This window comes from Argiope bruennichi, chromosome 7 (assembly GCF_947563725.1).
Source record: "Argiope bruennichi chromosome 7, qqArgBrue1.1, whole genome shotgun sequence".
NCBI lineage: Eukaryota > Metazoa > Arthropoda > Arachnida > Araneae > Araneidae > Argiope > Argiope bruennichi.
This window is the reverse complement of record NC_079157.1, coordinates 32594928-32622793: the sequence shown is the minus strand read 5'-3', so window position 1 is coordinate 32622793 and position 27866 is coordinate 32594928. Positions and strand designations below refer to the sequence as shown.

General features: G+C 27.0%; 1 protein-coding gene across 1 annotated transcript; it reads right to left on the bottom strand.

The window, feature by feature from the left end:
- Positions 1 to 1757: 1757 nt before the first annotated feature.
- LOC129975754 (dihydrolipoyllysine-residue acetyltransferase component of pyruvate dehydrogenase complex, mitochondrial-like) lies at positions 1758 to 27326 on the bottom strand. Its single transcript, XM_056088949.1, has 11 exons — positions 27097 to 27326; positions 24136 to 24230; positions 18654 to 19144; positions 17747 to 17884; positions 16684 to 16769; positions 13999 to 14139; positions 13745 to 13826; positions 11050 to 11130; positions 6920 to 6994; positions 6757 to 6821; positions 1758 to 2126 (listed from the first exon to the last, which is right to left on the bottom strand). Exons 1-11 carry the CDS (start codon positions 27207 to 27209, stop codon positions 1997 to 1999), a joined length of 1497 nt encoding a protein of 498 aa, XP_055944924.1. The 5' UTR covers positions 27210 to 27326; the 3' UTR covers positions 1758 to 1996.
- Positions 27327 to 27866: the final 540 nt, after the last annotated feature.

Sequence of the window (27866 nt, the reverse complement as noted above, 5' to 3'; positions counted from 1 at the left end):
TAATACTTCTATAATTTCACAGCAGAAAACAGAAAAATTCTGTTTAACTAGCTAAATAATCATTATTAACTCACTGAAATACAAAACCAGCCTGAGTTCACATGGCAGTTTTGTAGAATACATTTGTGTCAAATTTCATAGCTGTATGTCTAATAATCTTCTTTATAAGCACTAACAGAAAGATATATATATATGCTTTTATAATTGGAAAAATTATGTCTATATAACAAAAATTCATGCAAAAAAAAGGCATTTAGAAAGATGATTTTTAAGTAAGGGGGGTGCACATAGGATTTTTTTATTGTATTTTATATTTATTTATTTTTTAGCCTAATATTTGCAAACAAAATTCCTTACTGAAATTTTCTTGATCTTATGTAGTCAAAAATAAAAAAATAAAAAGTCACATTCTTAATTAAATTTAAACACTCCCTTCAAAATGTCTTTAAACAGCTATATATTCATTTCATAAAAAATTTTTAAGTTGTAAAATTTTGAAATTATGATATATCTAATATGCCCTTTATACTATGAAATCATTTATTTGTCATTTAAATAAAAGTCAAATTTCAAAAGTTAAAGCTAATTCTGCCAACCTTCTTTTTATCATCTTAAAATTATTTTAAAAAATTCTGTGAATCGTTACATTGTGATTTGTAAAATTGCGATTTTATTTTATCACCTGCAAATATTGGATAAATACATAATATTAATAAATAAGTAAAATACAGTTAGTTTAACTTCCCTTTTCTGGGCAGAAAACTATTGCAAACTTCAGATAAATCTTATGTAAAATAAAGACTATCATGTTTGAGAAATATTTTTATTTTAAAATTTCTATAAGAAACATATTATTTATACAACTGAAACATATGTACTACTTTTCCAAGCAAAATCAAAATTAAAGTGCATCAAAAAGTTAGCTATAAAATATTTCTTTAAAAATTCTAATAAACATCATCAGCAAAAAAGAATTAATTAATTAAATTGCTTGTATAATTAACTATTCAAAAAGAAACAAAAATTCAATTATTTTTTGAAAATATCATATTTGATGGATAGACAAGAAAAAATTATATAAATTTTAACATACAATAGAATTTTAAGCATCCATATTTAGAGGAATAAAACTGATTCAAATGATCTGCTCAGAATAAAGGTACGAAAAACGTCACAGAAAGAAGAAATTAAATTTTAAGTCATGAAATTAAATTTAACCAAACTAAGCTGTAGAAAACTCACTTAAAAATGAAACTATAAATTAATTCTTCACTGTATACAATATCAAATTGGATACATTCTTTATTTTTCAAGTTAAAAATGAATAGAATTTTTTTTTATACAAAGGAATTTTTTGGGAGTACCCCCCCCCTTTTTTTAGAATTTTTAATATAGAAATTTAGTATAGAAAGTAGAATTTATAAAATAGAAATTTTTCTGTTGTAGTATACAAACTTCTCATGTCAAAAATATTTTTTATTTAAAAATTTTTAAAAAAAATGTATTTTGGAAATAAATCTTTCATAAATATTTAATATTAACATACATGTGTATGCATTCATAGATAATTTTTAGTTAAACCTCCTTTGGTAGGGAAAAGAAATGTCAAATCCACTGATTATGCTCACATTACAATTTTCCCAATTTTGGCATCTTTCCTTTTTTTCTTCAAACAATTCAGAAACTGGAGTTCTACTGTTGTTAAATATGTGAATAAAGTTATTTTATCATAGCAAATATTATTCAAAACTACAATATTTCCAGACACAACAATAAAAAATGAATTTTATTAGAAGATGATATACAAGGTTTCTAATTTTGATAAGCCAACAAATATTCACATGACATAATTTATTTGTACAAAATAAAAATCTATATTACAAATTTTGAATGACTGATGAAGTACCCTTAATTATAAATAGAAACTGAGTTTCAATTGTCAGTCGAACATAAAAAGAAGCATTATCAAGTAACCACATATAATTCAATAAATTATTTATAAAAGCATAAGTTCTGGTTGTTCTAGTAGTTTCTTAAAATGGGCTAGCCACTGAGCTCCAACAGCTCCATCAACAACTCTGTGATCACAACTTAGAGTAACACTCATCACTTTTGCAGCTCTAAAACTATAAAGAAACAAATATTAGCTACATTATATTTAATACATTGATAGTTTCAATTAAAATTCTATGGCAATAAATGTAAAATCTTCTTAAAATTTAAAAGGAGACATGTTTAAACAAACTATTCAGGAACTTGTAGCATGGTAACATTTTAGGCTTGACTTGTCTATCTTTATATAATTTTTACGAATTATATAGCAAAAATTTTGTACACACGTACAATGCATTTCATATTGTTATAATGTGAATGTATAAATCCAGTACTAAAACAACAAAAAATGTTAGAATAAAATAAACTTTAAACTATTTTTTTAATTTATTAAAATCAGAAAAAATATTTGCATGGGAATAAAATTGGTATTATGAAATACTTACTTTTTTAAAAGAGATATTTAAAAACTTGTTTTTTTGTATAATACATTTTCAAAACATTAAAATTGAGAAAATTTAACTTGCTTTCACCTACTAAAAAAAAAAATGCTTTATTTGTCGGTTCTATGCTCAACAGTTGCACTGTAATGTTTTGAAAGAATTTTTCATCATACATATTACATGATGCAACTTATGCATAATACATCAGAATACACATTATCATATTTTTATTTTTAAAGCTAATTTTTTATTAAAGATCTCATATAATATTAAAAATATAGCATATAAGATCAATCAATGTCATGCAACAGGGTGCATAGACTAATTTTAACTTAAGATATAAGCACTTCATAAATACTTTTTAAGCATCTTTAGAGAAAAAATACGAACCAACGTCAATCTAATATTCTTTATTCTAGAATTATAAGTTTTAATGAAAAAAGTTAAGTTGCATTTTAATAAAATGTCCAATTTAAAAAAATTATTATAACTTTAAACGAGCAATTCTTATGTACATATATAAATTTATCTATACATATATAAATGTCATGTATCTCAAAAACAGCTCTAACAATTTGGATCAAATTTTGTATTTAAATAAAGTTTTGCTTTTTAAGTTTATTACATAGGTGTTTTTACTGGGGAAAAAAAGGCAATTTTACACATACTTATACACACAGAAAAAAACCCACACATTTTTTTATAACTAACTATTAAAACCTTTTTCTATCTGCTCTTATGCTGACAGTGTCATATAATGCCACCTCTTACATTTTTGTGATATTTGCATTGGTGCCATTGATGGATATGAGATGAGATAAGATTGAAAAATATTCACATATAATCAGTATTTTATTTGTATCTAAATATTTTCCCTGAAAAAACAATTTTAAAAAACAAAAAAACTGTAGAGTGAAGCTCGGTTTCCCAAGATATTATATATGTTACGCCCAAAGCCCGAAGTTTGGCCAGTTCGCAAATTGGCTGGCAGACCTGCAGCCGAATGCGTTGCCAACTAGGCTAACTCGCACAAGAGCGGTGTGTTCCAAGAAATGTTTCATGAGTGATCGTCAGTCTTTTTTCTGTCCTATAGACCTAATGCTAAATTTTCCAGGTTATATTCTCTTCTGAAATATCAATTCATAAAATATGATTTTTTTTTACAAAGAAAAAAAAAAACAATATTAAGAGTAAATTAAAATAAATATGACATTTATGTATAAAATATAATTGAGGACATGTTGTAGGTGACATTCGACAGATGGCGCAAACAAAGAAATGTCTTTAAATAATATTAGCAACAAAACTATTTTTTTTCTTCATATTTGCTTTAATTAGCACTTATATTTGCTATCTGCCTTTGCAAAAAATTTCATATTTTTTTGAAGCGATATTTCAGGAGACAATGTGATCTGGGATCTTTAACATTAGGTCTATGGAGTAGAAAAAGACTAAGGATCACTTTTAAAAGTAGTTGACAAATTGAGTACTCAATTCATCTTTGTATTCATACACAATACGCAAAGCATTTGCTCAAGATATATATAATTCGTCATTTTGAAGGGCGCAAATCTAATATTCTTCACACTATCACGTTGTTACAGCATATACGTTCATTAAATAATTTTTATTATGGCTTTAATATAAGAACCGAATAATATGAGATCATATTTTTATATATTACAAACTTATTTTTAGCTCAGAGGTGTCACTTATATTTGAACTCATTTCTGAAACAATTGTATAAAAAAAAATCAGTACACAGAAGTACTCATTTTTAAATACTTCATTATTAACAGTGTATAAAACAATCTGCTCTTGATTTATTTCTTCCTATTTTGGCCGACTGTCCCAAGCCACTTCGCGAATTGGCCGGCCAAAGCTCTATGTGGTTACAGATTACAAACTGTGATACATGATATTTTTCATTCAAATTTCCCATTTCAATATCTTAATCCAAATCTCTTTCAATAGATGTTTATACACAAAAAAATAATTAATTTTCAAATTTTTTAAATTTATGATCATCAAATAAAAAATTAAAAACATCTCATCCATTTTCATAATTTTTCAGACAGGAAAATTGAGTAAAGAAAATTTGACTAGGAAATAATCTATAAGCTCCAGAAAATACATCTTCATACCGTCTTTTATCTGTTCTGAAGAAAGTACTATATAGAACATGATTCATTTTTTTTACTTACTTGTTCTCTGTGAAACAACTTTTACCAATACAAAATTTATTGAATTCATTATGTATTCCAATATTTTTAAAACAAGCTACAGATAATTCATACGTGAAAAGCATATAATATTACTGGATATTTTTTTGTGGAATGTAGATTCATTGGTAGAAAAATTTACTAAAGAAATAATTTCAAATGGGATTTTTTTTTAATTTTAAAAAGGACAATTGTTATTTAACTAACTTGTATAAATCATATACATAAAAATGCAAAAGTGGGTCATCCCTGATCTATTTGAAGAAATAGCTTAATGCACTGCAGTAAAAATATGTGAAACCAGCTGTGAATGTCCCACTATTGCTTCATTGCATACCTCCTAATGAAGATTATGTCTCCCTCCACTGCCATACACATTAGACTTTAAGCAAGGCCATGAATGCCACAAATACACAGATTTTTATTTTGAGTGTCTCGATATAGAAAGAAAAAAAAAACGAGTATACTTTAAGACTTTGTAGAATAGCGAATTAAATCCAAAATTTAGGATAGAGCAACAATCTTAGAAATAAGATAGCATAATAAATTTCATTTATCTAAATTGTGTTTTTCTACTACAGTGTTTACATACACATGAAAATACAGACCAACATATGGTCAATTCATTGATGGATTTGGTTTAAAATTTTGTTATTGATCTATACTTAAGATGTTAAAACTGCTATTTTACCAATGTTTTGCAGTTTTAAGTTATTCTATTCACTTGTACTTGGAAAAACAAATAAACAATAGGGAATGGATTTTGTTCAAAATACGATTGAAATCGACAAATTTAGAATTAAGAAATTCCAGATTAAAGCAGTTTTCAAGTATTGTGTTCGCAGATAGACATAATATCAAGAACGTGCTGTTCAGAGGTTTGAATCATGAAGATAGAGTAAAACAGCAAGTTCGAATTTTTGGTGACTAAAATTCTTCCTCTTTGAATAGGTCATATATAAAAAAAGAAAAAAGGAAATTTAATTGACATTAATTTATTTTTGATATCTTTTGCAAGAATAAAAAATGACCTACCTACATGTAACATTTTGCTACATCATGTGTATTTTGCTTCTTTTTTTTTTTTTTTTTTTTAAATTTTTGGAAGCTTTGAATCATTTAGTGTATTTACTTTTAAAAGTCCATAATGAATCAAATGTATATTTTTGAAATATTGTCAAAAAGTTCTAAACTTTTGCATAAAAATTAACTGAAATAAACACTTAACTAATATTCTACAAACAAGTAATCACATGCAAAAAATCAAGGATGAGCTTAAGTTACTGTTAAAAACATTATATGAATATCCAAAATTATTTCTAAAAATATAGGAATTTTCCTTTATCTAAACAAACAAAAGGTGATGAAAGAATAATCAAGTAAATCAAAAGGATATATTTTCTTCATTCTATTATTATGTCCCTAAATTGAGGTAAAACCTTTTTCAGTGAGATCCGGATAATTTAAATCCATTAAACATTGAAAGATCCGACATCGCAAAGAAAATATAGCCTATAATAGGGCAGACCTAAGTTGCGAGATGATTTTTTTCATGGGAATAAAAATATAAGTGCCTGATAAAAAATAAGTACTTTAAAGACCCTTATATATAAGAATATTAAAAATCTGTAGTTTTTAATGATTTTTAAGGACACTACACGCCCTATATAAGCTTAAATCTGAAAAATAAACTGAAAGAGCTATATCTTTGGATACATATTTTGATATATAATTATAGAAATTAAACTAAAATATAATAATTAAATTTTGAGAATGAAGACAAATATATATAATAGTAAACAATAGGCAAAATTTCTGTGCATAAACTAATAAGAATATCCCCTCCCAATTCCTCTGCAACTATGTAGTAGTTATAAATTTATAAAAAGGCTGGATAAGTTATCTCTACTTCCTGCATTCTTTTTATATTCATTTCTGCATTACATTTTCATTACTTGCATTCATCTATTCAGTTAATTTTTAATTTCAAAAAAAAAAAAAGAGAGAGAGAGAGAGAATCTATAAATAAATGAACTTACCCTTTTTCACTACTTTCATCAGGAATTAAAGTACTTTCAGTATTTCCAACAGCAAGAATACAGGACTAGAAGTAAAATTTTATTTAGGCATATGTTATATTTTGAATGACTGTACCAAAAAAAAGAAATTAATATATTTTAACTATATTAATTTGAAACTTACTTGAGGTGGATTAATGACAGCTGAAAAATTCTTAATTCCAAACATTCCTAAATTTGATATAGTAAATGTTCCACCCTACATAAATAAGAAAGGCAAAAATTATTAACCTACAGTGGGATTAAAATATATTTTATCATTTCATATCGCATACCAGAATAAACTTATTGCAAACAACAAAAATATTTATAATAATTTCTTAAAGGCAAATGATAATCATACTTTTTCTTTTGAATATGATTTTTTGCTTTACTTAGGTACCACACGATATAAACAAAACAATTGTTCACCATACAGAAGAGAATACAGTACACTCCCAATTATCCGCGGAATTGGGTGGCGCGGCCGCCGCAGATAACAAAAATCGCGGAGAATCCGAAAAAAGCTAAAAACGGGTATAGCAAAAGAGAAAACAGTCATTCCAACTTTGAAAAATCGTTTTATGTACAATAAAACGTAAAATAAACAGCAGGAAATGTTTAACTAACGCTTAATATTTCAGTATATCAATCAAAATTAACCTAAAATGCATTTTGTTAATGAAAACAGAAAAGTGCTTTGAACTTACGAGAGGCGTCAAGGATACATAGAAAAATTAATACATATGTACTGTTTTAATACTGTAATGTATTATGTAATTACAAAAGCATAACTGCAAAACTACACCTTTTTGAAGAAATCAATCATTTGTGTTTGCTTCTTGGGGGTTTGCTTGAGGGGAAGGTTCCGAGAAGGCCTGGGATATTTTTGCTATAAATAAGCATGATGTTAGCAAATTTAACGTTTCGCTCAGTTTGTGAACATTTTTATTTACTTTGCTTTATGCTTGTACAAAAACCTTTGTGCGGCAGGCGCGGATAACTCGCCGTGGATAATCGGGAGTCTACTGTATTCATAAACAAAATGTGCAAAAAATCTTCTTATGAATGATAGGCATTTTAAAAAAATGAAAATTCATAACCAAATTTTGCAGTTGGAAAAAAAAATTATGATTGCATAATTAAATTTATCTGCAGAATGTATTTATATAAAAAAGAATACAAGACTTACATAAATGAATAATTACTGGTGAAGATTAAATACATAATTACCAAAAAATGAGGCAAAAAAAAAAAAAAGGAAAGCAATAAAGAACATGCATTACATCAATATTATTAATTTTGATTTCCAATTTTATGGTAAATGAAGTAAGTTTATTTATTTTCAATTTTATGGTAAATGAAGTAAGTTTATTTATTTTAACAATGTTATAATCAGTATTTTAAACATTTTTTTTTTTTTAATTTTTATATACTAACTTGGAACATTTCTTTGTTTGTCATTGTTCTTTTTCAGGTGAAAACTAATTTCATCCCTCAATACTTTATTTGATTCACTTTAAATAATTGGATGTAATAAAGTTATTTATTTGCAACAGCAATAATTCGAAAATGTAGTTATGTTTGAGATCAGAGTCATGTTCATAGAAAGTTTACAAACACTGTAATTATCACTTTATTTTTTAATGCTCAAATACATATGTTTATCCACAAAAACTGTAATGAATTTCATTTTTTCTGATAATTTAAAACCTACACACACCAAAATTAGCGATCTTTAATCTATATAGCCCAACTCTGCAGAATCTCTTCAATTTATAATAAAATCCATTTTTCTCCAAGAATTATTTATGCATTTAATTGACACAATTTTTGCAATTGAATTGATTGAAATATAATTGAATTCATTTTTGATTCAATTGTAAAGGTAAAATTAAAACATAGAATTAAATAAATTCAGAGGGTTATTCTATACTAGAGGAGAGGTTTAAATTTTTTGCTAAATTTGATCTCAAATTATATTTTATCAAACTTTGATTTGAAAAATGTTGTACTTTATACAATGCCTTACATAACAGACTTTTTATACTCATTGTAGACACCTCATTTGCCCAAATAAAATTATCTTTTTAATAATATATATGACAGGGTTGTCATTTAAATCTGAAAAGAAAATCCCCAGTTTTTACCTGTATTTTCCCTGTACATTAATGCAATATAAGAGGAATTTTTTTGCAATGCAATATAAGAGGACATATTTTTTTTTTAATTTTTAATATCAGATCTAGCAGAATTTTTTAAAAAATAAAGCTAATATTTGAGGTAAATAAGCTAATATTTGTTGACAAGATTGGTTCAACAAATGACAATTTTCAAAAGGATGGAGATATTTAAAAATTTACACCACAAAAGAAGTCACTATAATGGAAAACATACAACTTCAAATTAAAATGTCATCAAACTAGATTTCCCATGATCAACTAATTAATTACCATCACAATAAATAATCATCAAGTAAAATCCTTTTCTTTTTCCATTCAAGAGATGGAAATCAAGGATGGATGGAGAAAAAAAAAGAGATCAAAACAACATATTAGTGAGAATGATTAAGTGCGTAATCTGCTAAAGGGGCTTCAATAAGAATAAAAGCAGCTGAATATCATATATATCTTTCATGTGTATTTTCTTTTTTTCCCATGTCTGATGCATCTATTTCTTTTGTGCATACTTTATTCTTATTTTTCACCAATTGGAAATCTATAAGAACCCATAAAGGAGTTAAACATAAAGTTACCAGGCATAACTAATATAAATTCTTTGCTATTTAGAACATTAAAAGTAAAAGAAGTTCAAACATTCTTCAAGTTGCAAGAAGTCTGTCATATTTCGTATTTTTTTTCCTCTTTCAGAATAACCATTCCAATACACAGAGGTACCCATTGTTGAAGAAAGAAGTGGGAAAAAGGTTATTAAGCCTTATCTTAATATGGAATGAAACTCATAGATCCTTTCACCAAATTCTTCCCTTCCATTGGTTTCCTTTCTTGATACATCAAAGACAAAAATTTATGGCTGTTTTCGATTTATCGTATTCGACATCTACAGAAAAAAACTTGCACTTTTTGAGAAAATAAGAACTTTTAAAGACCATTTTTCCAAAATTAAACACTCTAAAGGTGCTTTAAAATGTAGCACTTTTCATGGTGCTATAAAACCTGAAAGTCAGGATTGATATTTTTATCTGTATTAAATATGTATTTTGAATAGCTCATTACTAAAAAAAAAAAGATCTAATCCAATGTGAATAACCTCATGATTTCTCAAATAAACAAACCATTAATACATGAGTGACTAAACATCACTGAAATTCCCCACCAGAGAAATTTGTTGTATTCTCTAATGCAGTTATAGCATTCTTGCATTCCTCATAGCTCCAATTTGGGATTCTCATGGGGGGAAAAAAATAACTCTGAGATTGAAATTAGACTGATCTATACAAGAAAAAAGGGGAGCAAATGGGAAAAGGGTGGATTTCTGCGATTACATAATTTGTTTTGTTTTTGGTACAATGGCTACAACTTTTATTCTTGCAATGTTCAGAGATCAGCATATTTTAGACGAAAGACAAAGGTACTAAGAAACTTAAAATTCTCTCTATATTTTTTTTAATGGAAATTTTCAAATTTCCCTGCATTTTCCTTGTTTTCTAGATGATTCTTTAATGTCCAGGATTTTTTAGTTTTCCAGTCAACTGGTGGAGTGACAACCTTGATATGATAAGTAAGAAAATTAAAAAAAATAATTAAAATATCTTAGAATGTATATTTTACTGAGATGGCAAGTAAACATAGCAATAATAAGGATATAACAAACTGTTTTAATTTATCCATTATTATTTCATAAATTCCATGGGAATTAATGAAAAAACATTTGATCATAAAGCTTTCTCCTATTAATCGGACATAAACAAATAAAAATATTGCCATATCCAGAATATTTACCTTACTAATTATTAGGATAAGAAATTATATAAAAATTTATACTCTAAAAATTTGTTCAACAATATATTTTTAATTCAAACAACATAAAATTCTTTATTTCATCAAAAACATTTTTTTCAATTGGAAATATATACTTCTTTTTAATAGCATAGAAATTAGAACTAAGCCACAATTAGAATGCATATCCTGTATATAATTCAGAACAAAATCTTATGTCACAATTAATAAAATGAAAGCAAAAATCTACGCAACAAGTACAATAAAGAAAATTAAAATTAATTTTTCATTATAATTACGGAATTTTAAAAAGTACCTGAAATTCCTCTGGCCGTAATTTGCCCTCTCGTGCTTTTGTTGCTAAGGTTTTAGTGTCTGAACTTATTGTAGACAATCCCTAGAAAAAAATTATTTCGAATCTTATTGCGAGTATAAATTTGGTTAATGATAAACAACATATCAAACTGATAAAATTTTAAACTAGTTAATATCAACAATGAAGTGAAAATTTGTTAATTGTTATTGTTTTTATGTAGTCAGCAGCATGATACTTGAAAAAAAAATTCTTATTACTTTAGCAAGAAATATTTTATGTCTGAAAAAAACTACTACTCGATACATAAGTAAATTATACCTATCAACTTCTTTCACTTTAATCATGGGAATACACTTCATAATATTGCAATAATAACACATATAGTAAAACAGCAATCAAGTTAAAACTAAATTTTTGAGCTACTTAATATGGCCTAAAATTCCGTTAAATGAAAATCAATTATTGTAGCAGGAAAAATTAGAGATTTAATTATATTAACACCTCATCCTTAAAGCAGCACTAGGGCTACATTTTAGGATGGACCTAATAATTTTGAATCCCAATTAAATGATGAGGATGACATCTGAGCTGGTACCCTCTCCTCAAAACTTCGATAATGTGCCAACAGTAATATATTTGGCTCTGATGCATTAATAAAAAAAATTATGTGACAAATAGGGATTGCAATACCGGGATACCGAATACCGGTATTTTGAGCCAATTGTACAATTTCGTAATACCGGTATTCACAAGTTTAAATACCGGTTTTTCGGTATTTACTAGAAATTTTTAAAATTGTCTCCACTATATGTTCAGGTATCGCGAACATAGCAAAATAATATACGTTTTTGTTTTTATGTCTCCATAACGGGCGAAATTAATTAGCTAATTAATGGCTTAATTAATTGCTTAAATCTAAATTAGCGAAACATGGATTATCCCTGAAAGAAAATATTGTATCCATAACGACTGATGGAGCAACAATTATGAAAAAAGTTGGAAAGTTGATTGGTGCAAATCAGCAGTTGTGCTATGCACATGGAATTCAATTAGGAGTAATAGATGTGTTATACCGAAAAAATAAAGAACAGAAGAATCCAAATACTGCAGATATAGAAATGTTGGATTCCAACTTTGAAAAGAGTAAGAGTGAGAGTGATATTGACAATGAAGATAATGACAATGTAATTGTTGAAGAAGATATTGCTAATGAGGATGAAATATTAACCTATCAAGAATTGCTTCCTATAATTTATAAAGTTTGAAAAATTGTTAAGATATTTAAACGTTCCCTTATAAAAACGATATATTACTAAAATATATACTAACTGAAAATAAAACAGAATATATGTTAATATTAGATTCTAAAACACGTTGGAACAGTTTACTCCTAATGATGGAACGATTTTTGAAACTGGGAAATCCAATCAAAAAAGCAATAATCGACTTAAACCTGTAAATTAATTTTTCAGATAGTGAATTCGGCGTAATATTCAGAACTATATCAGCTCTACTTCCAATAAAACTGACTATTGAGGCATTATGTCGGAGAGATTTTAATTTATTAACAGCTAATGCAACAATAAATTTCATGTTGCAGTCACTGAAAGAACAGCACACATCACTATTTGAAGAATTATATATTACATTGAAAAATCTCACAGAAAAAAGGTATACCGAAATAGAAAATGTCTTATGGTATATGCATAATTATAATGATTTTAAAAATGAAAATGAAAAAGAAGAAAAGAAAATAACCAATTCAAATCTGATTAAGTTTAGAGTAAATTTTCTTAAAATTGTTTACCCACAAACCTATCCACATTCGGAAGAATTCGGTTCAATTATTGAAGATTATGATGTCACTACTGTCGATAGTTAAAAGGAATTGTCTCTTGAACAAAAATTAGAATTAGCGATAAATAAAATTTCAACGAACCAAAAATACAATACAGATATCAGTTATATCCAAAACCATCCAACGGGAAATCGATTTATTTGAAGATAAGGGATTTAGAGGTAAATACTTGGAAAAAGTATATCGTGCATTGCTAACAGTACCACCAACTACCGTAGATGCCGAAAGAGCGTTTTAGACAGCTGGTAATTTTTACACAAAATTACTTTTCAGGCTTAATGACAGTACAATGGATGCATTATGTTTTTTAAGATCACATTTCAAAAATTTGTAATAGTACCATAGACTGAATAGTGATATTTACACTTTTTTTGTGATTTAAATAAATAAGATGTTTCTTTACTTTTTTGTGATTATATGCTGTTATAATTTATAAGTTACAAATTATTTTTGTGATATTTACACTCTCTAACAAAGCCGGCAAATAAAATAAAGAAATACCTGTGTTTTCTTTCTTTTTCTAAAATTTCTAATACCGGTATTAAAATCGATATCCCGGTATTAAGATTTAAAAAATACCGAATATCGGTATTGAAATTTTGGTCCGGTATTGCAATCCCTAGTAACAAAGAAGTTGGGAAGATTTTCTTATACATTATTCCCATTTATACAAAAACATATTAAATATTTAAACAAAATGCCAATTAAAAATAATTCAAAAATAAATAAATATATAAATACTAAAAAGGTTACAACCAATTAATCTTTACAAAGTCTTCTTTATAATCACATTTTAATATAATATTAATAAAAAGAAGATTTAGGACAAAAACTTACTTTTGCATCAGCACGGAATACAATCGGTGTAATGAGACCAGCATCTGTACTGACAGCAACACTGACATCAACAGAGTTGTACCTACAAAAATTAATTTAATAATAATTATTATTTTCAAAGGAATTTTAAATAATACCATTATTGTAAATTAAAAAAGCTTTAATGAAAAATTTTATGTCTCAAATCAGATAATATGCAAATGCATTCACAGAAAAATCCATAATTAATTGTATTTTCAATCAATTTTACTTACTGTCGAATAAAAGTATCCATCCATGAGGAATTCACTTCAGGCACTTTTTTACATGCCAAGGCAGCAGCTTTAACAATAAAATCATTTACAGATAATTTTACACCATCTTTTTTTAACATATCATTTAAGTCGGCTCTTAATCTGAAAAAAAAAAAAAAAATTGAAGGAATTAACGTTTATTTTAAGAACAAATACACTAGAAAGTAATAAATACTTCTCAAAATAACAGGAGTATTTAAAAGTAAGTAATCTACATAATTTTAGGTATTTCTAAAATCTAAAGGATTTCATAAAAGGACTTAAGAATAATACCCATAAAATTAGTCCTAGAATTCTAACTACACTGAACAACTTTGAAATATATGTATTTGAGAAATATACAGAATTTGAGAAATATATAAGGACTCAAATTTGAAATAAAAATAAAAATATAAAATATTTTATAGCTTTTGAAACAAACTTTTGAGGTTAAATTTTTTATATTTCTGAAAGAATAAACCAAATCTCAAAACTCCAGAATTAGGAAATCAATTAGTTTTATCAAAAACACAATCATTAATTATAACATTCATCAATACAACTTAAACTCCATGCAATATGTATAAAAAAATGAAATAAATTATAGTTAAACCCACATGTATCGATTTTTATTTTTTTTTAGGAATCTTGATGTGTCATTCAAAAAAAAAATCCTAATACTGAATAAAATGCTCTATAGTAAAAAAAAAAAAATGCTACCTTTTGCAGTTAAAAAATCATACTTATTGCTGCTAAATTTATGCATAGATTTCACTTATAAGAAAGAAGTTGAATTCAACAGGAGAAAAGGAGTATCATCAATTTTTGTAGGAATTCTAGATGCTTCAGAAAGCAGTTCAGGATAAATAAATATATGTGTTTGCCAATGAGTTATATGATTTTCTTCTTTTTTAACAAATCCTTTTTTAAAGCTGAGTAAGATTTTTTTTCATTTAAAATTTTGTTTAGCTTTAGATTTTTACAGTGAAAATGAGCTCTAAAAGAAAATCTTTAAATGTAAATAAGAAATTCAATTTCATAAAAATGAAAAATATTTCTAAAAATTAATAAATATCAAAATTATTTTTTCTTTCTTGGGTATGTATAAATATAGAATTGACCATTACTGTAAATAAATTTGTAAATTACATACATATTTGTATGTATATATATATATATATATTAATTTCTTTGATAGTTTTATTTCTTAAATTGTCTTTCACAAAAAAAATTAACAATGCAATGTTCTTTTTATGTAAGAAAATGGTGAAACATTTGCAATATATGTATTTGCATAAGTGGATAACTGCAAACTGGATAAAGAGAAAATAAGATAATGTTCTGTAAATTGGATAAAGAATTAGAATCATCAACGTTTTAATATCTCTTCTTTACAATCAAGTGCTTTATTTTTTTTTCATTAAAATATTAAAAATTAGAACTCCAATGCCTTTTAATGACCTCTCTTTTGTTCAATATCCTTTCACAAAATTTCTACATAATTTTGGTTTCATATAACTTTAATTATTAAATTATGCATTTATTTACTCATTGTTCAAAAGTATAAATATAAACAGAAGACACCCAAGAAGGATATTTTTGAATACAAGTTTGACATTTTGAAATAATTTATTCACTCATACAAATATATATTATTCCTGCATTTTTACAAAATATTTCATTTATTTACTGATTTAATCCTTTTCACAACATGAAACACCTACTGCACTAACTTCTCAAACCATTAAATCCAACTATAAATATAAAATAATAGATTTAAGATTCATTTTTAACTTTCCGTTTTAATAACTGAAGGCAACACGAATCACACAAATTCAGAATGTTTAGTTACAGCACACTTTTTTCAAGGAATTTTGACTAAAAAGATTGTTCGGGAAAAAAAAAACAATTTCTATGCTTTTTGTTGGATGAATCTTAAACTATTTATTCTACATTTCTTTAAAAATTTGTAAAGAAAATTGCATATGTAAAATCGTTTTAGGTTTACTAAATTTTTCTGAATCACTGAAAATATTTCAAGAATTACCATCAGACAAGGTTCACACTTCACTGCAATCTTTATTTTACTGCACTTTTCATTATTTTAATGGCACAGTATTCCAGTTGAAGAGCAAATATAGAATCAAAATATGAAATTAAATATCTTCATGGAATTTTACATGACTACTCTTTAACGCCTACACTGCCTACAACTTTTTTTTTTGTTTGTTTCTGTTTAAACAGTAATAAGGGTGAGAGGGTTCAATGTAAAAAGCATACCATATTTTGGACAAAGCCTGTGATTTAATGATAAGCTCTGCCAGCAGTTTAAGGTAAACTTATAAGTACCAAAAGACTTTTTCTTTTGTTTATCTTTATCAGAATGATTTTCTTATTGTTATAATCATCCACAATTACAACAATAAGAAAATCATTCCAATAAAAAAAGAAAACTTTAAAAAAAAAAAAAAAAAAAAAAAACGAATTGTAAATAAAATTTCCTTGCTCTTCATGCAGAAAAAATTTGTCAGAAAAATTTGGGCAGAAGAAAAAAGAATTTAAAAGAATGATTATAAATAATGAAAAAAAAATCTTCATTTTGTTTTAATACTTAAAACAATAGCAACAGTTTAAAACCTTATTGACATATGAAAAAAAAAAACTTACCGTAAAATTCTATCCATCTGAACATCAACAGAAAGATAGTAGTGAGGAATTGTCTGCTTAGACTGCAATAATCTGCGAGCTATCACCTTTAAAGTAAGACATACAAAATAAATTAATAGACAGCCTCTCAAATAAATTTATACTATATCCCCAAATGAACTGATTAGTCAAAAGTTAATTTTAATATAAGTTTTTTTCTAAAAAAGAAGGAAAATCTCTATTTAGTACTGTGGTGAATAGCATATAAGCCAGTTAACAACTACACTGCACAGGTAATTGCTTTTGCATAATGGTTATGTTACTGGACTGCAAATTACAAGGTCCCAGGTTCTATTTCTTGCGCATTTCAATCCGCTACAGTACAAATTAGATTAGATTCATAACTTTAAAACTATATTTTCCAGCTTTTTTTTATATATATAAATAGAATGGACAGTTTTCATAATAGAATATTTTTATGAATTCAAAATTTTTTTTGCAAATTTCAGATTTTTCATTTTATTCAGAACTTGAACATAAAACCGTCGAGTCCATTTTAACAACATTAACACAACTGAGAAATAAAACTTCAAAAAAAGTCAAGATCAATTCTCATTTTTCTCTTTAAAAGAAATTCAACATGTTAATTATTCATTTTTAATTAATGCTTAGCAGCAAATACTAGCTATAAATATGAAAACCTGAAAATTGTTATCAAAAAGTAGAGTGTAATAGAAATATTTTACCATCAGAAAATTTGTCACAGTATTCTTCAACTTATATAAACAAAAATAATTTTTGAAAAATAATCATTATTTAAAAATATTCATTGAAATTTCCTCAGGTTAAAAAAAAGGTCAACAATATCAATTCTCAATATAATGGTCTCTTATTGAATTTCTTTTTAACAAACATTAATAATATTTTTTTAAATTTAATTTTGAATTCCAAGGTTGTGGAAAAGTTTTATTGAGAAAAATAAGGTTAAATAGATTTTTTTCCATCAATAAAGATAACAGAGGGGGAAAAATTTTTTAAAGAATTCTTTACACAAATTATCCTATGTTGAAAATAGAGAACCAACCTGTCTAATATTTGTCATTGGTATATCGATAAACTGAAAAGAAGGAGCAGTAGCTGGCATTCCTGCAGGAGCAGCTGGAACAGCTCCCTCTAAATCTTGAGCCCTGATACGACCACCAGGACCAGATCCTTGTACACTCTAATATATAACAATTTATTTTAAAATTTATCCAAAATAACATTCTTATTCACAAGCAACAAGTTTAAAAATTGAGAATATAACCATGAAGCATTGTAAACACATCAAATATTTCAGTCTTCTTAAAATAAAAAAAAACTATTATAGATTGAAAATTGTTCCAATACCTATTTAATGCAAATGAATTATTATAACTATTTCGCCCCAACTATAATTACTTGGTCAAAAGTATTGAATTGGTTTCAAAATTATACACAAAGAATAAAGAAAAGAAAGCACAGCAAAAGTAAACTCTTTAGAAATTTGTCTTTTTCTTTACGTGTAAGCATAAACGTGTTTTAATGTTCAAAATTATGTTTCAGTCTTGTCTCTTGAGGAACATAGTAATTTAAAAGTGCAATAAGCAGTATAAATGAAATTTGGCATATGGTTTTAACATAAATATTAAAAATCAAGTATGGCAAATTTTAAAAAAATAACTGTCAACAAAAAAAACCCACTTTTCCAAAATACAAACAAAATTTTTTTTCATCATATTATGAAACTAATAGAATGGTATTGCAATTATAGATATGTTTGTTAAAGACATATAAACACACACAAATGTATTTTCAATTATTGCATTTACTTGGAGCACATTACCAAAATATCCTTTGTTATCGCATTTCTCTATCATTTCAATATTTTATACCAAAAACAAATTTTACTGTAATTTAAAATGAAATATCTATTACACTTTTATAGAACTTATTATATAGCCAATACTTACACTTAAATCAATGCCTTTATCTCTTGCAAGAGACCTGGCGAGTGGACTAGCAAATATACGAGAAGCTCCAGAGCCAGGAGATGGAGCTGACGGAACTGGCTGTGGAGGATGAACAGGTGGGGCAGAGGACACTGGTGCAGCAGGAGGTGGTGGTGGTGGTGGTGCAGAAGGTTTTGCAGCAGCTGGCTTTACAGCTTCACCCGAATCAACAAAATCTTTAAATGCTGCTATGTCAGCCTCATTAGATACAATAATGCATAAAAGCTTGCCTAGTGGTACATCTTTGCTACCAGCCGGAACTAAAATTTTGGCCAAATATCCTTCCTCGGGAGTTTCAAACCCCATTGTTGCTTTATCTGTTTCAATTTCAGCTAAAAGATCACCTTCGTTTAATTTGTCTCCTTCCTTTTTCTCCCATGACACAATGGTACCCATTTCCATTGTGGGAGAAAGTGCTGGGAGAGGAACACGATGGTGAGGTGGCAAGCCATCTGCAAATACACATAAGACTCCACAATTAGATGAAGAAATACAAGTTGCCTAAATTTAAATAATTATAATTAAGAAAAACACAATTAGCAGTTACTCTACATATCAATAATTTTTACAATTTCATTTACAAGAACTGTGCAGCATTCGACAATTAGGATAATCATATAATATTTTTGACATATATCTCTGATACAGATTAAATTTATTAATTATCCAAGTCTTATTTCTAGATATCTGTCTAAGGGCTGCAAATAAATTCCCAGTGTTTTAGTTGTTCTCTATTGTTCTTCTTAGGAAAAATTAGTTTACAATGAAAAAAAATAACAACTTAAAAGCTTAAGGCAGTATGCCAATCTAATTTCTGAAAAAAATTTTAAGAAAATAAAATATAATGCATGTTTAATAGTACAAAGTAAAGTAATAATGATAGAGCAGCAGAAATTTTATAAAATAGATTATATATAAATTAAAATTTTTATCTTGTAAATATATTGACAAAATTCTCTTATATAAGATAATTTAATTATCAGAAGCATTAAAAGATGTGGGGTGGAGAGTTTGTAACTTTTAAAATGCGCAATTATAAATTTATATGATTTCCTTTTGTGACTTAGAATTATTAATCATAAAATAAGAATTAAAATATGAACAGTAACATGAAATACTTAGATTCCTATAGCTTAATGCAAGAAGAAATGAATTTCCAAATAATATAAATAATATTATTTATATCGGTTGGTAAAAATAGTAGATAAATATAGAAAATAGTAGATAAATATAGAAAATAGTAGATAAATATAGAAATGTTATTACTGTCTATTTTATTTGTTATAACAATAAAAAAGAAAAACCTGTTACCTTTGTCATGAAATTAAAGGTCTCCAATTAATTTAAAGTTTTAATTGAATGCTAAATGTTTATTATTAAATAACTCCAAATGAAATTCAATAATATTCTCCGATAAAGAAATTGAGTAACATTGGCAACACTTTGAATTCCTTATTATTTAAAAAACATTTAAGCATTAAGGAGTAAAGAGAAAAGTACTTTTTACAAAAATGTTTGTTTTTAAATTTAACTCCATATTGATGATTTGAAAAGTCTCAAGTGATAAGTACTTTTATGTTCAAGGAAGCCTGTATCTGATATACAATTATACTAGAAAGGAAGGAATTCTAAAATAAATGAAACTGGGGATAACAGCCTTTGCTTTTCTAAATTCCTCAACCTATTTCTGAAATGAAACAAATGTAAGGATTGACTCGATTCAGAACTGGTTGCCTTATTAGAGACTTCTATCTGACTAACTATTATTTCCTGGCTTTATGCAATAAAAAACTTAGCAGCATTTACAAAAAAAAAAAAAAGTTTTATACTGAAAAATTACTAGGATATTGAAGCATTGTAATGAAAGTTTAATTATTTTGAAAAATAAGAGGTAAAGGGCTGCTTAAAATGGTTAAGTCCACCTAATGTCTCATATTTTCAAAAAGTTTTAGTATTGAAGAATGGAGCAAGGGATAAAATCAACCTTAAGACATTAGTAAACAGTTGAGCATACTATAAAATATTTTATTCACTTTTCATTATATAAGACATTAAATAATTAAATAGTTTAAACAGCTTCCATTGATAGTTTAATTCTTAAGATGAATAGATTGTTTAGAACAATCTGACAAGTTATAAATTATTAAGATACAGAATTAAAACAAAAATATTTATGAAATAAAAATTTTATCAGCACTTTAATGTATGAATTAAAAATGCAATGCTTTGCTATGAATAATAAATTAATCATCAGCAATATTAAAGGAATCAGTGGCTTCAGAAACAAAATTATACCACAACTTTTTTAAATTCCATAATATCTCAAATACCTATTTCAGTACATGGTTAATAAATGAACCAATTAATGTAAAAAAACATTTTTATTATAATACAAAAAAAAAAAAAAACACTTTCTCTATTTTGATTTCATTTTTAAAAAAGTATTTAGGCAATGAATTTCAAGGTTCTGTAAAAAGAAAATGGAAATTGCTTAAAACTAATTAATTAGAGAAAATTGAACCATTAAGAATAAATAATAAAATGCTTTCATAAAAGTCTCATAGAAACTAAAAAGAAAAGAGAATACACTCCCACATTAGTGTGATTAAAAAAAACACAAAGTGCATTTGATTAAAAATATAGATTTTAGTATACTTCATTAAAATTATGTTAAAAATATCAGAATTAAAATAATTATTAAAAAAATAAATTCTGAAAGAGTGGGTTTTTTTGGGGTGGGGGATATAAAAAAGCAGTAAAAGGCTATTTAAAAAATTTTTTTATGCAAATAAGTATTAAAAACGATTTCACAATTTCTTCCATTATCTCAAAAGTAAGTCAAAGAGAAAAATCAAAATGATGATACTTTGAATTTAAAGCCTGGGTAATGGGTGATACATACTTGAATGAAAATTGTTTAGGAGATTTGGAAGATTTTTAATTTTTTTACAAAATTTATTGAAGCAATATTCAATTCAAAAAGCATTCAATTAGTCGGGATAGTAAAATGTAATCATCCTATAAATAGATTGATGGATAATAACTACAATTGTAGTCAGTTACGTTTATACAGTACTGTGCAATTTAATTGGGACAAACAGAAAAAGTTTCACCTTTGTTGTTTAATTAGTATAGATTGGTTCACTTACATGCATGGTATAGCAATCTAGTAGTAAATATGTCCTCCTGCATCTTTAATAAGATTCTGTACATGTTTTAACGTGGATTTCACTAATCTTTAACATACGTTTTTGATGTCATCAAAATGAAACCAAACTTTTATGACATTCTCAATTGTATTTCTCTTAGTTTAACAGTCCATTTTACTCACATGTTTCTGCACAATGCTCCAGAAATTTTTGATGAGATTTACATCTGGGGAATTACCAGGTCAATCCAAAACTGTTAATACCTTTTCTTGAAAACAATTCTTTACCACCTTGGAATGATGATTTGGAGCAAGATCTTGTTGAAAGACACCAACACCACCAGCAAAGATTTGCATCAGAGGCACTATTTTTTCTTCTAGTATTGAAATGTATTTTTTAGAGCTCATCATCCCTTCAATTGGTACAAAGCTACCAGATCCTACAATTGTAAAATGACCCCAAAATATCTGCTTCTGAAGGTACTTAAGATGTTGTTCTCTGATGGGTTTTTCAGGACTTTGTCTGACAAATGTTGATTGAATCCCTTGCACAAAAAAATGTTTTATCACTGAATACAACGTTATTCCAGTCTTGTGCAGTCCAGGATTGATATTTCCTGGCTCAATACAAACGTTTTCTCTTCATTTCAGGTGTCAACAACTGTTTTCCTACCCATCACCCTGCTTCAGTGAGCCTTCGTCATATTTTTGATGAATTAATGCTAACACTATTAGCTAATAATTCTCTCTGAAGATCTGTACTTGTTTTGCAAAGGTGCATTTTATTATTTTTTACAAGAAATTTGTTTGTCAGGTGTTGTATTGCGTTTGCATCCACATGTACTCTTTCATTTTGGAGAAACTGCCCCAAACTTAATTTGGTGATTAATAATCCTTGAAACACTCAATTTTCCAACTCCAGCTGCTGCAGCAATATCCCTCACTCTTTTTGAAGTGTGCTGACTAAGGATATCAACTTTAGTCCTTTTCCTGGGAGTGATATATACATTTTTTAATATGCATTAGAACTAAAAAAATCACAATATCAACCTCCTGCAGCAACTAAAACACAACTCATTGTAAAATGCTCTACATGTGATGATCACAAGGTCAAAACCAGTTTAGACTAATCAAGAACAACCCTTTTTTGTAAGAAAATGCAGTTGAAATCGGTTTGAGGCAGAAAATTCCCAAGAAATGAAGAAATTTATAAAAAATGGAGTTTGTTCCCAATTAATTTGCACAGTACTGTAAATAAGTCACAATGAATTCTCTTAATCAGACAATGAACATTCCTGAAGAGGAGTTTTATGTTTGAATAATAAACACAAGTTAAACCAATGCTATATATCAGGTTTGTGAAACTGAATCAAAAGATCATCTACTAATGCTAACCAAAAAGGAAATGAGCAATTAAAAGTGAGACAAAAGTTGGTTACAAAATTAGTTAATAGAAAAAAAATAGAAATTAGTTCATAGAAACAATTTAAAACCATTACTTTTTTCTTTTCAACAAGATAATCCAGTATTTTCTTTTTATTTAAATTTGTACTTATTCCAATATTTATTTTACATGATGATATTTATAAAAATATCATTTTATATTCACATTTATCATTTCATATTTATAAAAATATCATCATGTAATACCTTGAGAATTTATTAAGGAAATGTCCAAATTTCAATAACTGATAAAAGGAATTATTATTTTCTAAACATTTCCCAAATGATATTTTAAGAGTATTCTAAAAAGAATTTTTTCCTGTTCAATAATGAGAAAATTTTCAACAGTACTATTTTCCTATAAAAATACATGAAATTTCCTCAAATTATTCCCAATATGCTTAAAATGTTTTTTGTTTTTTTTTTTTTTTGTCTCTCTACATAACTTATACAGTTATATATTTTTTTAAAAAAATCACCTCTCAATAATGATATTTTTAAAGTGCTTGCGTCTTGAAAATTCATTTCAATGCAAACTTCATTCAAACATTTGTTGATTTTATCAAAAAAATAATAATAAATAAGCACAATATGATTTTCTGGCACTGGCTCTGTTATCAAAGACTTAGGTGATCTAGGCCAGGATAATTAAGGTTCTACTGTAGTACTAAATGAAAGTTTTTATTTAATTTATAAATTCAATAAAGCTTTTAATAAATTTATAATTACTAATCATTCATAATATTAATATCATACAAGCAATAATTTGAATTTCGATTAATAAAAAATGGTAAAATATAGTTAATAATATAAGAAAAACACATTCAATAAGTGCAAAATAAAATAACTAACCAGATGAAAACTGTCTTATAGATGATAGAACAAAAGGTGACCTTTTTAATTGGTTATGATACAGGGCATTTGTACTGTAACAACTACATGCTAACCTGCAATAATAATATCATTATTAAAGAAAGAAATTTTGTATTTTCAAATAAATTTCTATACTTTATAAAGTATAATAACTGATTTATTACGATGATGATTCTAAATACTACTACTTTTGTGACAGGTAACACTTCATTAGAAAGAATTCAAATAAAAAATTTACTCAATTCATAAGATTCTAATAATATTTTTATAAAAGATAAAATTTAATATTATTGAGCATAATTTTGATTTCAAGGTTAAACCTAGACTTAGCAATATATGTATTTTACTCTAATTCTACTCAACTTCATAATCTTTAATTGATAGTACCATTTTTTATTACAGACATTCAACTTCAAAAACACAGTTTTGCTACAACAGCCCAAGAATACAGCCACAGGGTGCATAGACTAATTTCAGTCAGTGCAAGCTACTGACAATTCAAACTTGAAAAACATATATTGTTATCGGATACTGCTTTTGTAAAATGCAAGTATTTCAATAATTTATCTCTTCTTGCACCTTCACTCAATATATCAACTGCAGAGAAAGATAAACTGTTAAAAAAAGAATCAAACTAGCATTAATGATTTATAAAAGAAATAATTTCAAATGAGAAATTTTCTTCCAAAACTTTAAAATGCACAGTGTTTTACTAAATTATATTTATGATACACACAAAAAAGCAAATTTGGGCCACCACTGATATATTTGAAGAAATGAGCTAAATGTGCTCTGCTGCAAATACATGCGAAACCAACTGTATAGAAAGAAACACCGAGTCCTAATATAGAAAGAAAAAAGGGAGAAAAACCAAGAATGCTTTAGAACTTTTTTGGACGACCAATTAAATCCAAAATTTATGATAAAGCAACAGTTTCAGAAGCAAGATAACATGACAAATTTCATTTATTTAAATTGTATGTATGTATTTTTGCTACAGCGTTTAAATGCATATGAACATACATACCAACATATGGTCAATTCATTGATGGATTTGGTTCAAAATTTTGATATTGATCTATACTTAAGATGCTAAAATTTTGTGCCACATTTTACCAATATTTTGTGGTTTGAAGTTAATCTGTTTACTTGTAATCTGACAAATGGGCAAACAAATAAAAAATAACAGGAATGGATTTTGTGCAAAGTGTTGTTGAAATCTGCAAACTTAGTATTAAGAAATTCCAGCTCAAAATGTTTTTCAAGTATTATGTTCACAGATAGACATAATACCAAAAATGTGAAATTTGGAAATTTAAAAATCATGGAGATATATCTAGTTCACATTTTTTGGTGATCACAATTATTTTTCTTTGAATAGTTCATATATGAAAAAGTAAAAAAGGGATTTTATTGACATTAATCTATTTTTGCAAGAGCAACAAACAACGTAAAAGTCATTTCTTCAATGTACAAGTAATTTCTGTGCATCATGAATATTTCATTTTATTTTTGATTTTTGGAGGCCTTGAATTACTTAGTGTATTAACTTTTAAAATTCCATAATGAATCAAATGCACATATTCTAAATATTGTTAAGAAATTCTAAACTTTTGCATAAAAATTGGTTGAAATAAATACTTGAATAATTCATTAATAGAAAGTTATTAGATGATATTGAAATATAACTAACAAATACTCCAAAACGAGTAATCACATGCAGAAAAGTAAGGATGAGCTTATGTTACTGTTAAAAACATAATATGAATATCCAAAATTATTTCTAAAAATATAGAAATTTTTCCTGATCTAAACAAGCAAAAGGCGATGAAAGAAGAGTCAAGTAAATGAATAGGATATATTTTCTTCATTCTATCAGTATATGGAAGCCTGGTGGCACAGTGTTTGCGCTTCGTGCTCCAACACATAGGTTCAAGGTTCGGGCTGGGCAAAGTCGACTCAGTCTTTCATCCCTTCAGGAGGTCGATAAACTGAGGAACAAGCATGCTTGGAAACTAAACACTGAGTCCGCGTTAGGCCGACCGTCTAACTGGGACATATGCCTTATACCCCAAGGCCTTCGGTCATGAAAGCAGATATGGGCACTGTAGGCTTCGGCCCATATGGGCTGTTGTGCCACTGAATTTAGTTTCTTTCGGTATATACCTAAACTTAGCTAAAACTTTTTTCGGTAATCTCCAGATTCCTTATATACATTAAATTTTGCAAGATCTGATATCGCAGAGAAAATACAGCCCATAATTGGGCAGATCTAGCATGGCGAAATGATTTTTTTTTCATCGAAAGAAAAATATAAACACTTGGTTGGGGGGAAAAAAGCACTTTTAAGGCCCTTGTACACAGGCCATCAATAAGAAGCAGTTTTTAAGGACTTTTAATGATGCTAAGCACCATGGGCCCTGTTTGTCAAACAAACCTTCTTGTTTAAATAAAGAAATATCTAATTATATATCTTATTATACTTCATTTTACACTATACCATCAAATGATCAGTGCTATTTTGGAACAGAAGTTATCAAAAAATATGCATATTTTTTGCAGCATTTAACAAATTAATTTTGCATACATGTAAAAGTGTGATTTCTTTTTATCATTTCTGGGAAATCATGTCAATTTTGAAGAACATTTCATTGACACAAATTAATACAAAATTACATCGGCAGAGAGAAAAGAATATGATTAATTTAAATTACAGATCTGTCATCAATTATTTTCAAAAAGCCGGAGGGTAAGATTGAAACATAATTCGAAAAAATGATTTTTTTTTTTTTTAAGTAAAGCATTATTCTATTAAAATAAATACTTTTCTCCATTAAAATCTGACTAATTGAACAGAATAACATTTGCGGAAAGCTTGAACGTAATTAATATACATAATTTATATAAATCATTTAAATACTTTTGATTTCTCTACTTTACCTATTCACAGAAGGTGCAAGCCGCTGATGCCGCGTCAAATTATGTAATTTGGAATCAAATCTTTTACTTCCATTTCGAATGCAAAAAGAAACTGCACCTTTAAATCGAAACATTCTCTAGATCCAAAAACAATACTATATTACGATCATCGAAATTTAGCGGACGAAACTACTGCTCCAAAAGGTCAAAACAGATATACCCTTCTGCTAAAGTTTCACACGATGCCAGTGAGCAAAAATAAAAATAAGAAAAATAACTCTTAAAAATATAAGTAGCAGTAGTTTTAAATGCTTTGAAACTTCACAATCTGAAACATACGCTTCTTTTAGTATTTTCATAAAAGCATGTCAACAACATTATTAATGGTTCTGTATTGTATAGCAGATACCAGATTGTAATCCAAATGATTTTTTTACGACCCAGAAGTTTCAACTCCAAGAAAAACTCGTTTGCCGTTTTGAACATTATCTTCGATCGGTTTGATGAACACGTGTAGACACTTAATTCTTGTCGTAAATCTAAATTATTAAATATATTATTTAGAAGAAAACAAACTTCGTCCAGGTGTAATTAGTCATCAATTTTTCCTATGTTCCAAAATGCATCTTTGAAACCTAACACGTAATTTTCTAATAGCAAATATTCTATCCGAAGGAATGCTTCTTACAGATGTGAAAAAACTGATCCGGACCTGTACTCCTATATCCTTTGATTTTTTTTTATAAAATTCTAATACATATCATTCTTCCATGCTTACATGAATTCGGAAT